At 43.5% G+C, this 14,957-nt stretch overlaps 1 protein-coding gene across 3 annotated transcripts in view; it reads left to right on the forward strand.

The window, feature by feature from the left end:
- LOC119727509 (protein furry homolog-like) overlaps positions 1-14,957 on the forward strand; it is a 64,143-nt gene that overhangs the window by 6,637 nt on the left and 42,549 nt on the right. For all 3 annotated transcript variants that reach the window (XM_038199404.1, XM_038199405.1, XM_038199406.1), the window contains exons 9-25: positions 701-883; positions 1,746-1,949; positions 2,415-2,708; positions 3,524-3,828; positions 4,982-5,122; positions 5,575-5,767; positions 5,854-6,021; positions 6,650-6,739; positions 7,367-7,641; positions 8,607-8,771; positions 9,267-9,446; positions 10,360-10,417; positions 10,603-10,694; positions 11,929-12,107; positions 13,482-13,642; positions 13,932-14,042; positions 14,140-14,318. In XM_038199404.1, coding sequence (XP_038055332.1) covers positions 701-883; positions 1,746-1,949; positions 2,415-2,708; positions 3,524-3,828; positions 4,982-5,122; positions 5,575-5,767; positions 5,854-6,021; positions 6,650-6,739; positions 7,367-7,641; positions 8,607-8,771; positions 9,267-9,446; positions 10,360-10,417; positions 10,603-10,694; positions 11,929-12,107; positions 13,482-13,642; positions 13,932-14,042; positions 14,140-14,318 — 2,978 coding nt within the window. The remainder of the gene's footprint in view (positions 1-700; positions 884-1,745; positions 1,950-2,414; positions 2,709-3,523; positions 3,829-4,981; positions 5,123-5,574; positions 5,768-5,853; positions 6,022-6,649; positions 6,740-7,366; positions 7,642-8,606; positions 8,772-9,266; positions 9,447-10,359; positions 10,418-10,602; positions 10,695-11,928; positions 12,108-13,481; positions 13,643-13,931; positions 14,043-14,139; positions 14,319-14,957) is intronic.

A 14,957-nucleotide genomic window follows, 5' to 3' on the forward strand; every position in this document is an offset into this window, starting at 1 on the left:
GCGACTGACTTGCGACTGACTTGCGGCTGACTTGCGGCTGACTTGCGACTGACTTGCGACTGACTCGCGACTGACTCGCGACTGACTCGCGACTGACTCGCGACTGACTCGCGACTGACTCGCGACTGACTCGCGACTGACTCGCGACTGACATGTGACTGACTCGTGACTGACTCGTGACTGACTCGTGATTGACTCGTGATTGACTCGTGATTGACTCGTGACTGACTCGTGACCGACTCGTGACCGACTTGTGACCGACTTGTGATTGACTTGTGATTGACGTGTGATTGACTTGTGATTGACTTGTGATTGACTTGTGATTGACTTGTGATTGACTTGTGATTGACTTGTGATTGACTTGTGATTGACTTGTGATTGACTTGTGATTGACTTGTGATTGACTTAATTACAACTCAACTTTCACTACAGTTGTTTAATGCAACTAACTCCTCCAGCCAATAGGGTTGCCAAAATGTGCATCTGCCCTCAAATTTAACATCATTTCCACATATGGATGAGCTTGGAAACAACTGAAATGTATTGTCTCCAAATTGTGTCAAACGAGTAGTCTGCGAATCAATCCATGTAATCATTTGCCATTCAGATTGACCTTTGCACACGTAGCATGTACTGCTGATTTTGACCTTTCATCCTTTGACCTTTCACACATTGACCCGTCTGATCTCTGCCTCACCAGGCCATCATCAGCCTGATCATGGGTATGAAGTTCTACCGTGTCAAGATGTTCCCGGTGGAGGACTTTGAGGCTTCCTTCCAGTTGCTTCACGAGTGCGCCAACTACTACTTAGAAGTCAAAGACAAAGACATCAAGCATGCCCTGGCAGGTCTGCTGGTGGAAATACTGGTACCCGTGGCATCGGTAAGCTGCAACCCTGGTTAACTATAGCCTTGGTCAAGGCGCTAGTTGTTATTCATCCGGCCGTAACGTAACGCGGTAAACGATATCTTCGCTAGCGCTATGCATGCAGTCATAATTATGTCTATGCATGCAGTGCATTAAAAATACAGCGCGAACAGCGACCTCACGCGGCCACTATTTTTATGCAAATCAGTTGGACCCAATCTAGCGCCTTGGTTCAATCGTCCATGTGAGGTTTTGGGGGTGGTGCTCATTATGTTACTAGCCTTAGCTGACCTTAAATGTCATTTTCTTATTGGTTGATCGTTGCGTGGAAACTTGCTTAGTGAAACGTGCACCGTACATAATCCATACAGGTACACGTTGTGTGTCTCTGCACACGGCACCAATGCACAAAAACTGTGGTTCCTGTCACGTCCGCAAAAGGCGAATAGCTGCAAATAATTTGATGACGTCCGGATTTACGAAGGTGTGATTGGACATTCCACATATTAGCCCCGCCTACACTTATCTGTATTCGCATACGAGGTCGTGCGCTAGAAATCCAGCGCAAAATAAAGAAAAACATAAGCTTTTGCCGACGATTGAACCAAGGCGCTAGATTGGGTCCAACTGATTTGCATAGAAATGGTGGCCGCGTGAGGTCGCTGTTCGCGATGTACTTAGCACCGCATGCATAGCGCTAGCGAGGATATCGTTTACCGTGCTACGACCGGGATGAATATCAACTAGCGCCTTGACCAAGGCTAGGTTAACTATCAATTCTAAGAGTAAACAATGTTGAAATTAATAGCTCTCCAAAAGACTTGTGCGAGATGGTTTGACAGCACTCTTGACACCCACGATTCTAATTATCTTACAGTGTGTCATGAACGAGGTCAACATTCCCGTCCTCAAGAACTTTGTGGATAAGCTCTACCAGACCACGCTGGACCAATGCAACAAGAAGAAGCACGCCCTGGCCGCCTTTCCTCTACTCACCTGTCTGCTCTGTGTCAGCCAGAAACAGTTCTTCCTCTCCAACTGGTGCAATCTGCTGAATTTGTGTCTGTCCCCACTCAACAAGGTGAGTTGATGTTTATAGTGGATAAGCTGATGAGTTGATGGTAACAGAGAAGCTGAGTTGATTTCTTGCTGACGGTTGTTCTGGTAGGTAGATGAGTTTAGTTGATCAGCTAATTAGATAGATGGGTTTGTTGAACGTTTTGGTAGTTGGTTTTAGTGGACCAGCTGACTAGATCTCTTTGGTTTTCTCTGGAAATTAGTTGATTCATGGTTTTCTGTGGATGAGCTTTAAAAATGGAAATTGTGTCAGTAAAAACTTTGGTTTGATGTTCACAGATCAGCTGACAGTTTCTGGGAAGTTGAAGTCATTTTAAAGCTTAGTGGATGTGTTGTCATGATCTGAAGAACTGATTAAACTCTGCAAATTTCTTATCAACTTACATCAATAAACAAGGCACAAGCCAATCACAACTTACCCCATCTAAAAAAAAGAGAATTAACTTTGACACCTTATTCTGTGTTGTAGCACCGTGATCCTAAGATGTCCCGTGTAGCCCTGGAGAGTCTCTACCGCCTCCTCTGGGTGTACATCATCCGTATCAAATGTGAGAGCAACACCACCACCCATCTGCGTCTCCAGAGCATCGTCAACTGCCTCTTCCCCAAGGGTTCCCGCAATGTGGTCCCCCGGGACACTCCACTCAACATCTTTGTCAAGATCTTGCAGTTTATTGCTCAGGAGAAGCTGGAGTTTGCCATGAGGGATGTCATCTTTGATCTGCTGGGGGTCAACAGTAAACAGAGGGTGTTGTGCCCAGAGGTAAGGACAAATGAAGCTTAGCTCCTTCGACTCCTCCAATCCAAAATGGGCCTTTGTGCAGGAATCCAATCACAAGTTTATGGACTTAACCATTTAGGCCCCCCCAGAAAAAGTCTCTCGTTCCTGGTATGCGCGCACGTCGCCGTAGCCATGCGCGTCGGCAAAATTAAAAAGTGTTTTATTCAATGTAAGATGATGTCTCAAAACCACCAAACTCACTGGTTGGACTGGAATCCTGCTGCTGCACAATTTTAACGTGTTTTTAGATGGGTTTACGATCGAGTATAAGCTTTATGTGGCCTTTCTTGGCTCCCATATATTTTGCACTAAATTTAGTCGGGCACATATATGCAGTCATCAGCCAACATTTGAAGAAAAAAAAAAGTGAAAAAAAAAGCTGCGTCGCCGCACTACTTTTGGGGCAAGCTCAATACTAGAAACCAAAGACTTTTTTGGAGGCCTTAAGGGGCATCAGCATATTTTTCGATAGTGAAAATTACATCTCTCTACATGCACCTTTCTCAGTTCTGTAAAATGTGTCAAAACCTCCTGGTGGATTTTTAGGGTTAACGTTTGGTTTCTTTTACCAAGTTTTACTCTTTGATATTGTACAACACGGCACCTGGACTCTGTTAACTGCAAACCATACACTTGAAGCTTTGACGGTGGTTTGACCACACAAATTAGTCTCCACAACTGTGACACCATAGCTCTGCACAACTGTAAATTTCTTGAATTATCACCTTCAAAAAGATTGGCAAAAATGACAGTGTTGATATCATTAACCAAGCACCTTTTTATGTATTTCCCCACAGCGAATGAACATTGGCCTGCGCGCCTTTCTGGTCATCGCAGACGACCTCCAACAGAAAGACGGCGTGCCTCCGATGCCCACCACGACCCGCATCATGCCCTCGGGTAACACCCTCCGCGTCCGCAAGACATTCCTCAACAAGCAGCTCACGGAAGACGCAGCCAAGAGTATCGGTGTTCTCCCGTACTATCCCAGCATCCGCAAGGCAGTGGATGTCATCATAAGGTCCTTAGATGCAGCGGTGGGACGGGCTCTGCTGATGACCAATGCGCAGTGCCTGAACAAAGAACTGGATGATCTCATGACGTAAGAATCTGAATTGCAAATTATGCCAGTCTTTGTGCAGATGGAAGTCGCTGACCGTTTAGATTGTAAAGTCAGCCCGATTCAGGATCAAGTCTGAGCAGAAGCCAAGACTGAAGTCAGAATTGTAATCGATTCATCACAAGTCAATTACAAATCAATCACAAGTCAATCGCAAGTCAATCGCAAGCCAATCACAAGTCGATTGCCAGCCAATCGCAAGTCAATCACAAGTCAATCACAAGTCAATCACAAGTCAATCGCAAGTCAATCACAAGTCAATCGCCAGCCAATCGCAAGTCAATCACAAGCCAGTCACAAGCCAATCACAAGCCAATCGCAAGTCAATCGCAAATCAATTGCAAGTCAATCGCAAATCAATTTTAAGTCAATCGCAAGCCAATTCCAAGTCAATCCCAATCTATCACAAGTCAATCGCAAGTCAATCGCAAGTCAATCGCAAGTCAATCGCAAGTCAATCGCAAGTCAATCCCAATCTATCCGAGTCAATCACAAGTCAATCGCAAGTCAATCACAAGTCAATCACAAGTCAATCACAAGTCAATCACAAGTCCATCACAAGTCAATCGCAAGCCAATCACAAGTCGATTGCCAGCCAATCGCAAGTCAATCACAAGTCAATCACAAGTCAATCACAAGTCAATCGCAAGTCAATCACAAGTCGATCGCTAGCCAATCGCAAGTCAATCACAAGCCAGTCACAAGCCAATCACAAGTCAACCGCAAGTCAATCGCAAGTCAATCGCAAATCAATTGCAATTCAATCGCAAATCAATCGCAAGTCAATCCCAAGTCAATCCCAAGTCAATCCCAATCTATCACAAGTCAATCACAAGTCAATCGCAAGTCAATCGCAAGTCAATCACAAGTCAATCACAAGTCAACCACAAGTCAATCACCAGTCATCCGGCCATAAGTCAAGTGATAGGCTTTCTAATAAACTGTGATAAAGGCATTCGCTGGTAACATGGCCCATGATATTGTTCTTGATTGACGTATAACTGATTCGATTATAACTCGGGCAAGTTTACCAGAGTTATCAAGGGACCACAAATCTCAGCTCATGTGGTTTGTACAACTTTGCTGCTAATCGTTGAACCCTGCTAACAGGAGATGTTGTTGTTTTCCAATGTAGGAGTGAACGTCGTCCCAAGATTGAGCTGTTCCGTACCTGTGTGGCAGCCATCCCTAGGATCATCCCTGATGGGATGAGTAGGAAGGATTTACTGGAGCTCCTTACCAGACTGACAGTTCACAGAGATGATGAACTCAGAGGGTAGGATCATGTTGTCTTACTGATCTTGTCTGAACTAGTGAGCTGATCTTGCCGTCTGGAGCATAGATCTAAATTCTGTGGGTTCAAGTCTCATTGGCGAGATTGAGATGTGTGTCTTTGGGCAAGACACGTTGTCTCTAAATGTTTCTCTCTGCCCAGGAGTAACCTTGATTGGTTGGAGTTTCAGGGATTAGGGTTATCCCTGACTCACAGATTCTTCAAAATCCCTCAGGAGGTTTCAGATGATCTTGCCGATTTGTGAAAGAAAAATCCCAGCCACCTTACATTGGGCTACATGCACCTTGAAGGGCAAAGAGCAAAGCATTTTCAAGTGGTTTCCTGCAGACTTGACGAATTTCAGAAGATTCTTGAAAGTTTCTGGCATTATTTCTTTGGATGTTAGGGTCGGTGACTGTAATGACTTTTTTGTTCTGGCTTTCTTATCTCAACAGGTTGGCTTTTACATCGCTTCAGAACATGGTCCTGGACCTCCCAGGATGGCGCGATGAACTGCTGAACTGCTTCATCAATTTTATCCTTCGTGACATCACAGACACGTTCCCGCTGATCCTGGAGAGCGCCCTCAAGATGCTACTGCAGCTGCTGTCGCAGTGGCGGACAGCCGTCCAGAGCAAAGAGGAAAAGGTGAGGAATCCGTTCGAAAATTCTGTATAAACTAAACTCCCAAATCGGAAGTTCGTGACTAAAGTAATAGCATTGTTATCCAACAGGGTCCAGTCAAGTCCCCGTATGAGCGTAACCCCCATGCTAGCATCCTGAACACCGCTGAGGGCTTTGCCTTGGTCTTCCTGTGCAGCTGTCGACCGCTGGTCCGTCGCCTCAGCTACTTCCTGCTCAAGGAAGTACGGGCGCTCTTTGGAACACTGGGATACTCAAGGGTAAGGACATCATTCTTTTGATTGTGTATAAAGGGGTAATGAATTTTAACCCATTAAAGAGGTTGTGGAATGCTCGAAGACATTTCCGTCATTTTTCGGGTATATGTAGCCTAAGGTGTGATGAAATAAAAACGACTATTGTTTCTGTCATAAAATGAGTACAAAAGGTACTTTTGAGAGCTGTTTTTTAAGTCCTGTCATGCCTGTTTCGACCCGAACGTGCAATTTGTGTAAAAGTCATCGTTGCGGGCAGCAAACAAAACACAGTAAATTGTGACGTAATAAACAGGACTCCCGATGCAGAGTAGCATATATGAGTCCTGTTTATTACGTTACGATTTACTGTGTTTTGTTTGCTGCCCGCAACGACGACTTTTACACAAATTGCATGTTCGGGTCGAAACAGGACCTGAAAAACAGCTCTCAAAAGTACCTTTTGTACTCATTTCATGACAGAAACAATAGTCGTTTTTATTTCATCACACCTTAGGCTACATATACCTAAAAAATGACGGAAATGTCTTCGAGCATTCCACAACCTCTTTAAATCATCGTCTCCATTCTAGTGTCTGGTCTTGGTAACTGTTACAACCAAATACATGTTTTCTACTTGTTTTTTTCTGACCAGATTGATGATGACGCAGTCATTGATGTTGTAGACAAGGCCTGCCCCGGCGTAGTGGAAGGATTTCTCAACCAACTCCCTCCTGCCGAAAAGGTGAGTGAACATCATCTTGTTATCCTCAGGCATGCACCTTTTCCTCGGATCCGCTGATTTCCTCGTTTTTTACTTCTCACGAATGCCATTATAAATATGAAAAAAACTGTACAAACTATTGTGTGGTTTGGAGTTCCCTCGTTTCCTGCCTGTGTCCTGCGTGCTCAAAAGGGGACGAACCTGTGTTCACAGGAACGGAGTGCCCATCTCTCTTTCATTAGCGATTGGGCCAGACTCATTATGCCGTTGTGGGGGGATCGCCACACCTCCTCCACAGCGAGTCTGTTACCTTCCCAGCATTGAATAATGCCGGTACCCATTTAACACCTGGGTTGAGAGGAGTAATTGAGGTAAAGCGCCTTACTCAAGGGCACAACACGCATGGCCACGGTAGGGCTCAAACCCACAACCTCACGATCATGAATCCTGTGCTCCACTGCTAAACCACACGTGCCTGCTACAATAATATTGTAGTGGGCATGCTCAAACACTACAATAATATTGGCCTGGAACTGTCACTTGTCAACTCAATGAAAATAAATGACTTTGATATTATTTGCATCATTCAAATAATTGTTCAATTTCTGTATTACCTTTCAAACTTCCTCTATCTGTTTAATATTTCAGGCCACCATCACAGCCTTGTCCAATATTGACCTCCACTGGGTAGTCGAACGCTCCATCAACCAATGGTCAGGCAGTACCTACGAGTCAACGCCCAGCGACTCTATCGGCAAGTCGCTATCCAGCCGGGGCATGGGCGGCTTCAACCCCTGGATCACCTGCCTGGCCAGGTTCTTTGACAGCAGCTGCTTGCCGCACTTCTGCCCAGCGGCAATCAGTCAGGCCTGGCCGGTGGTACACGCTAGGCTAACCCAGCTCTACACTCACATAGACCCCAAGTAAGTCAAACATTTCCCACAATGGTTACCAGTATTGTTGACAAGTCCATCTCATGTCTGGTCACAATAATAATAATAATAATGATAATAATGATTACCCTGGATTGGACATTTGGGAGACATCCCCATAGACTTGTGCACAGAATTTTTTCAAACTTAAATGTGCCTAACCCAATATTCCCTTGTCTTTTTTCCATGAATTTCGGTATGTTTACTAATTAGACCACGAGCAACAAATATAATCTAATTGCGACAGCAAAATGTTGCCTCTAAAGGGGGCTGTGACATTAGGGAGACATGAACATGTTTCCCTAATGACCGATGTCTCCCATTGTGCGAAGAAACTACGATAACATGTCTCCTTAATGGTACCATTACACGTATAATAGCAGGCGCCTTAATGCCGCAAGGGGGTATCAAAGCGCTTTGCAATTATTATTTTCCCTGTTTCAAAGGGCAAACACTCCTGAAACCTTCTCAGCTCCCTGGGGAGTATACAGCTCGATGCTGCCTGTTAGGTACAAGGAAGCTAAATCAACCACAATAACCATCTCTGCCCTCACAGGTACCCATTTACTCCTGGGTGGGGAGAAGCAATGAGTGACAAAGTGCCTTGCCGAAGGGCACACGCACCATGACCCCAGGCAGGACTCGAACTCACAGCCTGCAGAATTACCCACAGACCACAAATCCGATGCCCTTAACCACGAGGCCACAGCACTCCACCACAAGTGAATCACTAGGCTGTTCACAACAGCGACCACAAGTAGCAGTATGAACAATTAGGCCGTGTCCGAAACGGGCTTCCAGAGCTACGGCTACGTCTATTGTCAGCGCGTCCCCGCGTATTTTCAATGGGCGCAGACCTAGACCTAGCTCTAGACAACTGATTCGGATGCAGCCTTACAAAGGAATACCGTTCATTGGAAAAGCCTGTGACGGGAATTGTCTCTTATTTTCCTTAGCGCTCCATCGGAGGGTCGTACCTCCATCCGTTCCAAGAAGACCCTCAATCCTATGGAGGAGAACATCTCACTCTGGAGGAACTACTTAGTCTTTGCCTGTAGCTGTGCCCCACCCAGCACGGGATACCAAACGCCTAGACGCTGCATGTCACCTGACCCAACCAGGTGCGTCAATAGTCTGTAGCTTTTTAGTAAGAAACATTTTACTTGGGGTGGGGGCTGGCGGAGCTAGACATCATCTGACACCAGAAGACACAGTTCATTTTGCAAAATTGACTGTAGATAAGGTCCCATTATGTTAATATTATGTTCAGTTCATGTTCAATACTTAGTTCAGGCCTTTTTGTTTTTTCCCCCCGCCCTTCTTAGTTACGCAGGGTTTAACCATGCTCCAGTCTATACCTCTCAACTTTCAAATTTAAATGAAAGTTTGAATCCCACCCAAGCCAGAGTCTTCATATTTTCAATTTTCATTGCATGTTTTTAATTTGAAATTGGCCAGATTTTCCTTTACCTCTTAATGCGAAATGGTGTTTCATCTTCTTGTGATTTTCTCTGGGGTTTCAAGCCGCAATTCCATAGTTTCTTCATAATATTAGCAAACCTTGATTTTATTTATAGATGACTAAATATATCACTGTCCTTTGTTTGTCCTGACAGTGGGCCTTCAGGTGAAATGGCCCACGTGGACCGATCGGAGGTCAAAGGTTACATCCTGTCCACGGGGGTCTCGGCTGGTATCCTGTTCAAGATGCTGGTTCCTTTAATCAAGTGTGACAACACGGACACCAGGGAAGCTGTGGTGAATGGCCTGGGATGGACCTCTTCTGTGGCATTAAAGTAAGGCATTTGTTAGTAGTGACAAAATACCAATTGCAAATCCAAGAATTGAAAGTCGTAATTAATTGGTTGAATAGTTTAATGAAACTGTCACAAATAAAGTAAGTGATGCATCCTTGGGTGGCGTGGGTGGCGCAGTGCATAAAGCGCTCGCCTCTCACCACTTTGGCCCGGGTTCGATTCCCGTCTTGGTCATATGTGACCTGTTCTGTCAAAATCAGACTTTTCTGGGCATAAGGTCAAAAATGAGATTTTTGCATATTGTTAACATATGTTCAGTTTCCTTTTAATAGGTGGTTTAATTTTTGAAACCGGTCATTCCTGCGCAAAGTTATGCTATTTTGAAGTTCATTGTGTCGAAAAGTAGAACACAGAGAAAATGGCCACGAACGTCACAAAACAGTAATTTCTTTAACTGATATACCTTAACAAATCATCAAAAATACTATAATAAGAGATCAAATTAGGGTTTCAAACTTTTATAGTATATTTTAGACATGCTCAGGATTACAAATATGCAAAAAATTAGAAAATGGAAAAAAATCACCCCCACAGCGTTTTTTTGCCCTATCTCAATTTCAACCTCTGCCCAGAAGCGTCTGCTTTTGACAGAACAGGTCACATATATGAGGGTTTTCTGAGGGTTTTGAGGCCATGAGGGTGTTTTCACGAGGGTTTTCTCTGGGTCCTCCGGTTTTCCTCCCTCTGCAAAAATTAACACTTTCGATCTCTGGCTGTGCTCCGTGGTCATACATGGGCCATGTGGCTGCTGCCTAAGGTGCCTTTACATGCCTTCGGCTTGACCACGTTGTAGCTGTGTCCTTCGCAATTCAGCTTCGGCCTCGAGTAAGGACGATTACCCCCCAAATGTATTTATTTGTCTTTTTGAATGTTCTTGTCTGGGTTCTTTCAGGGATCTGCTTGATGAACTTCAACCTTTCATCAAAGATGCAGTGGAACGGAAAACGGAGGTATGTTTCACAGCCTCGTATGATGAAACTTTGCATAAGGGAGACCGGAGTTTAAATATTTGGTCCATCAATGTACCTTTTTCACTAAATAACCTGATTGTGATCAATAGGCCAGCATTTCTTTGTGTTCTGTGTTTTGCAAAGAAAGCGCCTACATATATTGTATTGATATTCTTTGCATATAGAACATGCGAAGGAAGAGAAGACGAGATTTCTTGCGGGTCCATCTCATCAGGGTATTTGAGCTTCTGGCTGAACATGGTGTATTCAGAGAAAGGTAAACTATACACAGTAAACCTCCTTCCATTGTAAAAGTTGTAGGAGCATAAATACCTCAAGAAGTATAGTTTAGTTGCTTTGGTTCAGAAACGCCCAAAAATTATAAAAAAATAAGACACATTCAGAAACTTGACTTGCTGTTGCCCACTTAAGAACTCCTAGTCTGATCATCTTAAAGAAAATATACAACATTTGCAAACATCAAAAAAACAAATCTACTAAATTATGTTGAAATACCTTACTGGACTGTTAGTGAATGATAGTCTAAAGCACCCTGTGACATGGAAACTGCATGTGATGTCATTTTCAAGAAAAGTGGGTATTTTTGTATCAATTTTCAACGCTGGTCAGCCGACCAGCATTGGAAAAAACGGGCTTTTTAAAAAAAAATACTGCCCCCAATTTACCATATTTAGTGAGTCTGCATTTTGTTTGAAATCGATTACACACCTGTGAACGGTTACAAGCCAGCTAGACTGGTTCCCTGACCTTAAAATTCCCCGACGTTTATAAATTGCTCCATTTCTTCATGAGTGGGTTCAGGGAATTACACTACAGGAACAAGATTGTTTTTCTTGGATTTTCCAACATCTACGAACACAACACTTCAAACAAGTCAGTGTATATTTGCTATAAAATACCAACCCCCAAAATCCATCCATTTTTGAAAATTACAGCAGAAGCAAATGTTGTATATTTCCTACCTACAAAAAACACATGAACATTTCAAAACCATGCCTAAAACCCATATCTTTTAATAGAGGTGTTTCTGTTTAAATTCAATGCTTTCTATTCTAATTTTCTCGATAGCCCCCTTAAGGCCAAAAAAAAAAAGGCTCCAGTTTCTGGTATGGAGCTTGTCCAAAAAGTGGTGCGGCGACGCGTTTTTTTTTTTTTTTTAACCCGACTTTTTTGCGTCAAATGTCGGCTGATGACTGCAAATGGTGCCCGACTAAACTTAGTGCAAATATATGGGAGTCCAGAGAGGCCACATAAAGCTTATTCTCGATCATAACCCCATCAAAAAACACGTTGAAATTGCGCAGCAGCAGAATTCCAGTCAAACCAGTGAGTTTGGCGGTTTTGAGACATCATCTTTCATTGAAAAAAAAACTTTTTCATTTTGCCGACGCGCATGGCTACGGCGACACGCGCGCATACCAGAAACCGGAGACTTTTTTTTTTTGGCCTAAAGATCTCACAACAATATATCCGTTTCTTATGTACTACAGTTTCAGTGGCAGTTTGAACAAGGATGGCCAGACCTTACACAACGCCTCAGTCCTCGCTGATTACATCGAGAACATGCGTCTGGTGCTGGAGAGCGAGGGCGACAAAGACTCACCAACGCTGCATGAGATCAGGCTGCACTACAGCGGTCTGGTGGCTAGGCTTATCAAAAGTATACCAGGTAAGAAAGTCTGGGTTAGTCACCACCGCACACTGTGGCACCACGCTATACCATAGTTGACATAATAATGGTGCCTTGAAAGATATCCATTGTTATATAACCGACATACAGATGCTTGTCATTTGATTGGTGGAACTCACATCACGTGACATTCGCTATTGCTGCCATTCACGCCGGGGCTCAAAAAGTCCCATTCGCCCAGGGGAATGGGAAATACTATTCAACAGTTAGGATGATTCTTGTTCCATGACGCGGTATTTGTGTACAAATGCTTGCTGGTGTGCACGTACAGCGTTGCACGTAGCGCGTATTCCCAAGAGCCAGCGCTACAGAGTTGGGTTCACTCATTTTCGTGAAGCGGTGGTTTGGAAGAGAGAAACTCATTTTCCACCAATTTTGTAGTGAAATAAAAGTTCAAATATATCAAATGACAAGGATCTATATGTCAGTTATATAAAACAAATATTGAGTGGCTTTAAATTGTGGAATTGGAGGAATATTATTCGCTGGGTAAAATCTGGACTTTATATATTTGAATATTTGTGTAATATTCAGGTCTGATAAAACGACTTATGAAGTACATATCATGTACAAATGTTAGGGTTAATTACGAGTGCATACCATGGCACCACACTATATTGATGTTGAGACACAAGTTTGAAAGTTGATAGATGTTGTACAGGGTGGTTCAAAAAAAGGACACCCACATTTGACAGCAATTTTCACCTATTTTTAAAAATTATTTTTAACTGTCGATTAGTAGCTATTAAAGTACTGGTCTTTAAGCAAATGTGACGAAAAGAACATCGTTGCATTTGCAGATTTTGTCGTTGAGCTATGCTAATTTGAACATTTCATGTGCGAAACCTGTTTGTCCACAGAGATATACATGTACTCTCGACACAAAATGCACCAATGCATGCTTGAACATTATCATTTGAAAAAAACGCGCTAACAATGAAGCCCATCTTAACATTTGATTGTTATGTTATGTAATGCTATGCAACAATGAACTTAAACTGACAGCTCATTGAGTAGATGATCGTAACACTGACATGAATAATTGGACAGCTTCAATAAAAGTTACCAGGGCAAAATATATATTGGTGGGCAGGTTTTTTAATTTTTATGAACTACTAAAACGTCCAATTTACATAGAATAACCCGTGGACAAGACTGATTTTAGTGACTTGCATTCAAATTAGCATAATATCACTATTTTTGCGACTTTTACTAAGCTTTTTTTTACTAAGCATGGTTAAAGGCGTATACTTTACTACTATGTCAAAAAATAAGTTCATTAAGTAGGTGAAAATTGCTGTCAAATGTGGGTGTCCTTTTTTTTAACCACCCTGTACTGTATTTGTTCCACAGCTGAGAACCGTTTCAACGTTCTCCCGAGGGACGTACGCTACAGTGTCTTCTTCCTGTGTGGCTCCCTTTGTCGCAAACTGGGCGTGACGTACGGCGCGGTGGATAGGAGTCCTACCTACAAGGACGAACCGATCACTGACCTAGAAATGGAAGCATTGCAGGTAGCAACTCACTTTTTGTTTCTTCTGAAAAATGTTGCTTAACAAGTGCACTTACTGATGACAACCAGTCACTAGTACTAAAACTGCTGAATGTTTTGGCTAGGAGCCTATTCCAGTTGAGCAAATTTATTCGGGACTTAGCAAATTTTGGAGATTCGAAGCTGCATGAATTTGGCTTTGTCTCTCAGAGTTTTAGAACCATGCGTGAATCTCTTGGTTTTCACTATTGTGTTTATTGTTTGCATTGTCCCTATTATTGTATTCTCCTGTGTTTTTTGCCCATATTCAGGCTATGTGTGGTCTGCTAGTCAGTGGAGAAGTCTTCGACTCCAATGCATTATCTCAGGAGGGCTACTTGTACACATGGCTGGATAATCTGCTCAACTATAATGATGAACGGGTAAGAATCAGTCTTCCAGCTGCTGCTCACACTTACGTTACTGCCTTAGAGAGACTTGCAAATTTTCCATTGACTGGTATTTTTGTTCAACGTCCAGGTTGTCCAGCTAGGCAAGGAGACAGTGCTGCTATTACTACAGAACAATCCCCAGCAACCTATGGTACTAAGATGGGCCATCTATAGGTGCTACACAGGACCTGCGCAGGTGGCTAATGGCTACTTCCAAGCCATGGCATCGGTGTTCAATAACAATAGAGAGGGCAACAGCAATCACAGGTAAGCACCTATACTCCTGGTTGGTTAGAGTATGTTAGAACAGTCCCCAGCAGCCTATGGTACTAAGATGGGCCATCTATAGGTGCTACACAGGACCTGCGCAGGTGGCTAATGGCTACTTCCAAGCCATGGCATCGGTGTTCAATAACAATAGAGAGGGCAACAGCAATCACAGGTAAGCACCTATACTCCTGGTTGGTTAGAGTATGTTAAAACAATCCCCAGCAACCTATGGTACCAAGATGGGCCATCTATAGGTGCTACACAGGACCTGCGCAGGTGGCTAATGGCTACTTCCAAGCCATGGCATCGGTGTTCAATAACAATAGAGAGGGCAACAGCAATCACAGGTAAGCACCTATACTCCTGGTTGGTAAGAGTATGTTAGAACAATCCCCAGCAGCCTATGGTACTAAGATGGGCCATCTATAGGTGCTAAACAGGACCTGCGCAGGTGATTAATGGCTGATTCCAAGCCATGGCATCGGTGTTCAATAACAATAGAGAGGGCAACAGCAATCACAGGTAAGCCCCTATACTCCTGGTTGGTTAGAGTATGTTAGAACAATCCCCAGCAACCTATGGTACTAAGATGGGCCATCTATAGGTGCTACACAGGACCTGCGCAGGTGGCTAATG

The sequence above is a fragment of the Patiria miniata genome, unplaced genomic scaffold, assembly GCF_015706575.1.
Source record: "Patiria miniata isolate m_02_andy unplaced genomic scaffold, ASM1570657v1 HiC_scaffold_20, whole genome shotgun sequence".
In the NCBI taxonomy this organism is placed as follows: Eukaryota; Metazoa; Echinodermata; class Asteroidea; order Valvatida; family Asterinidae; genus Patiria; species Patiria miniata.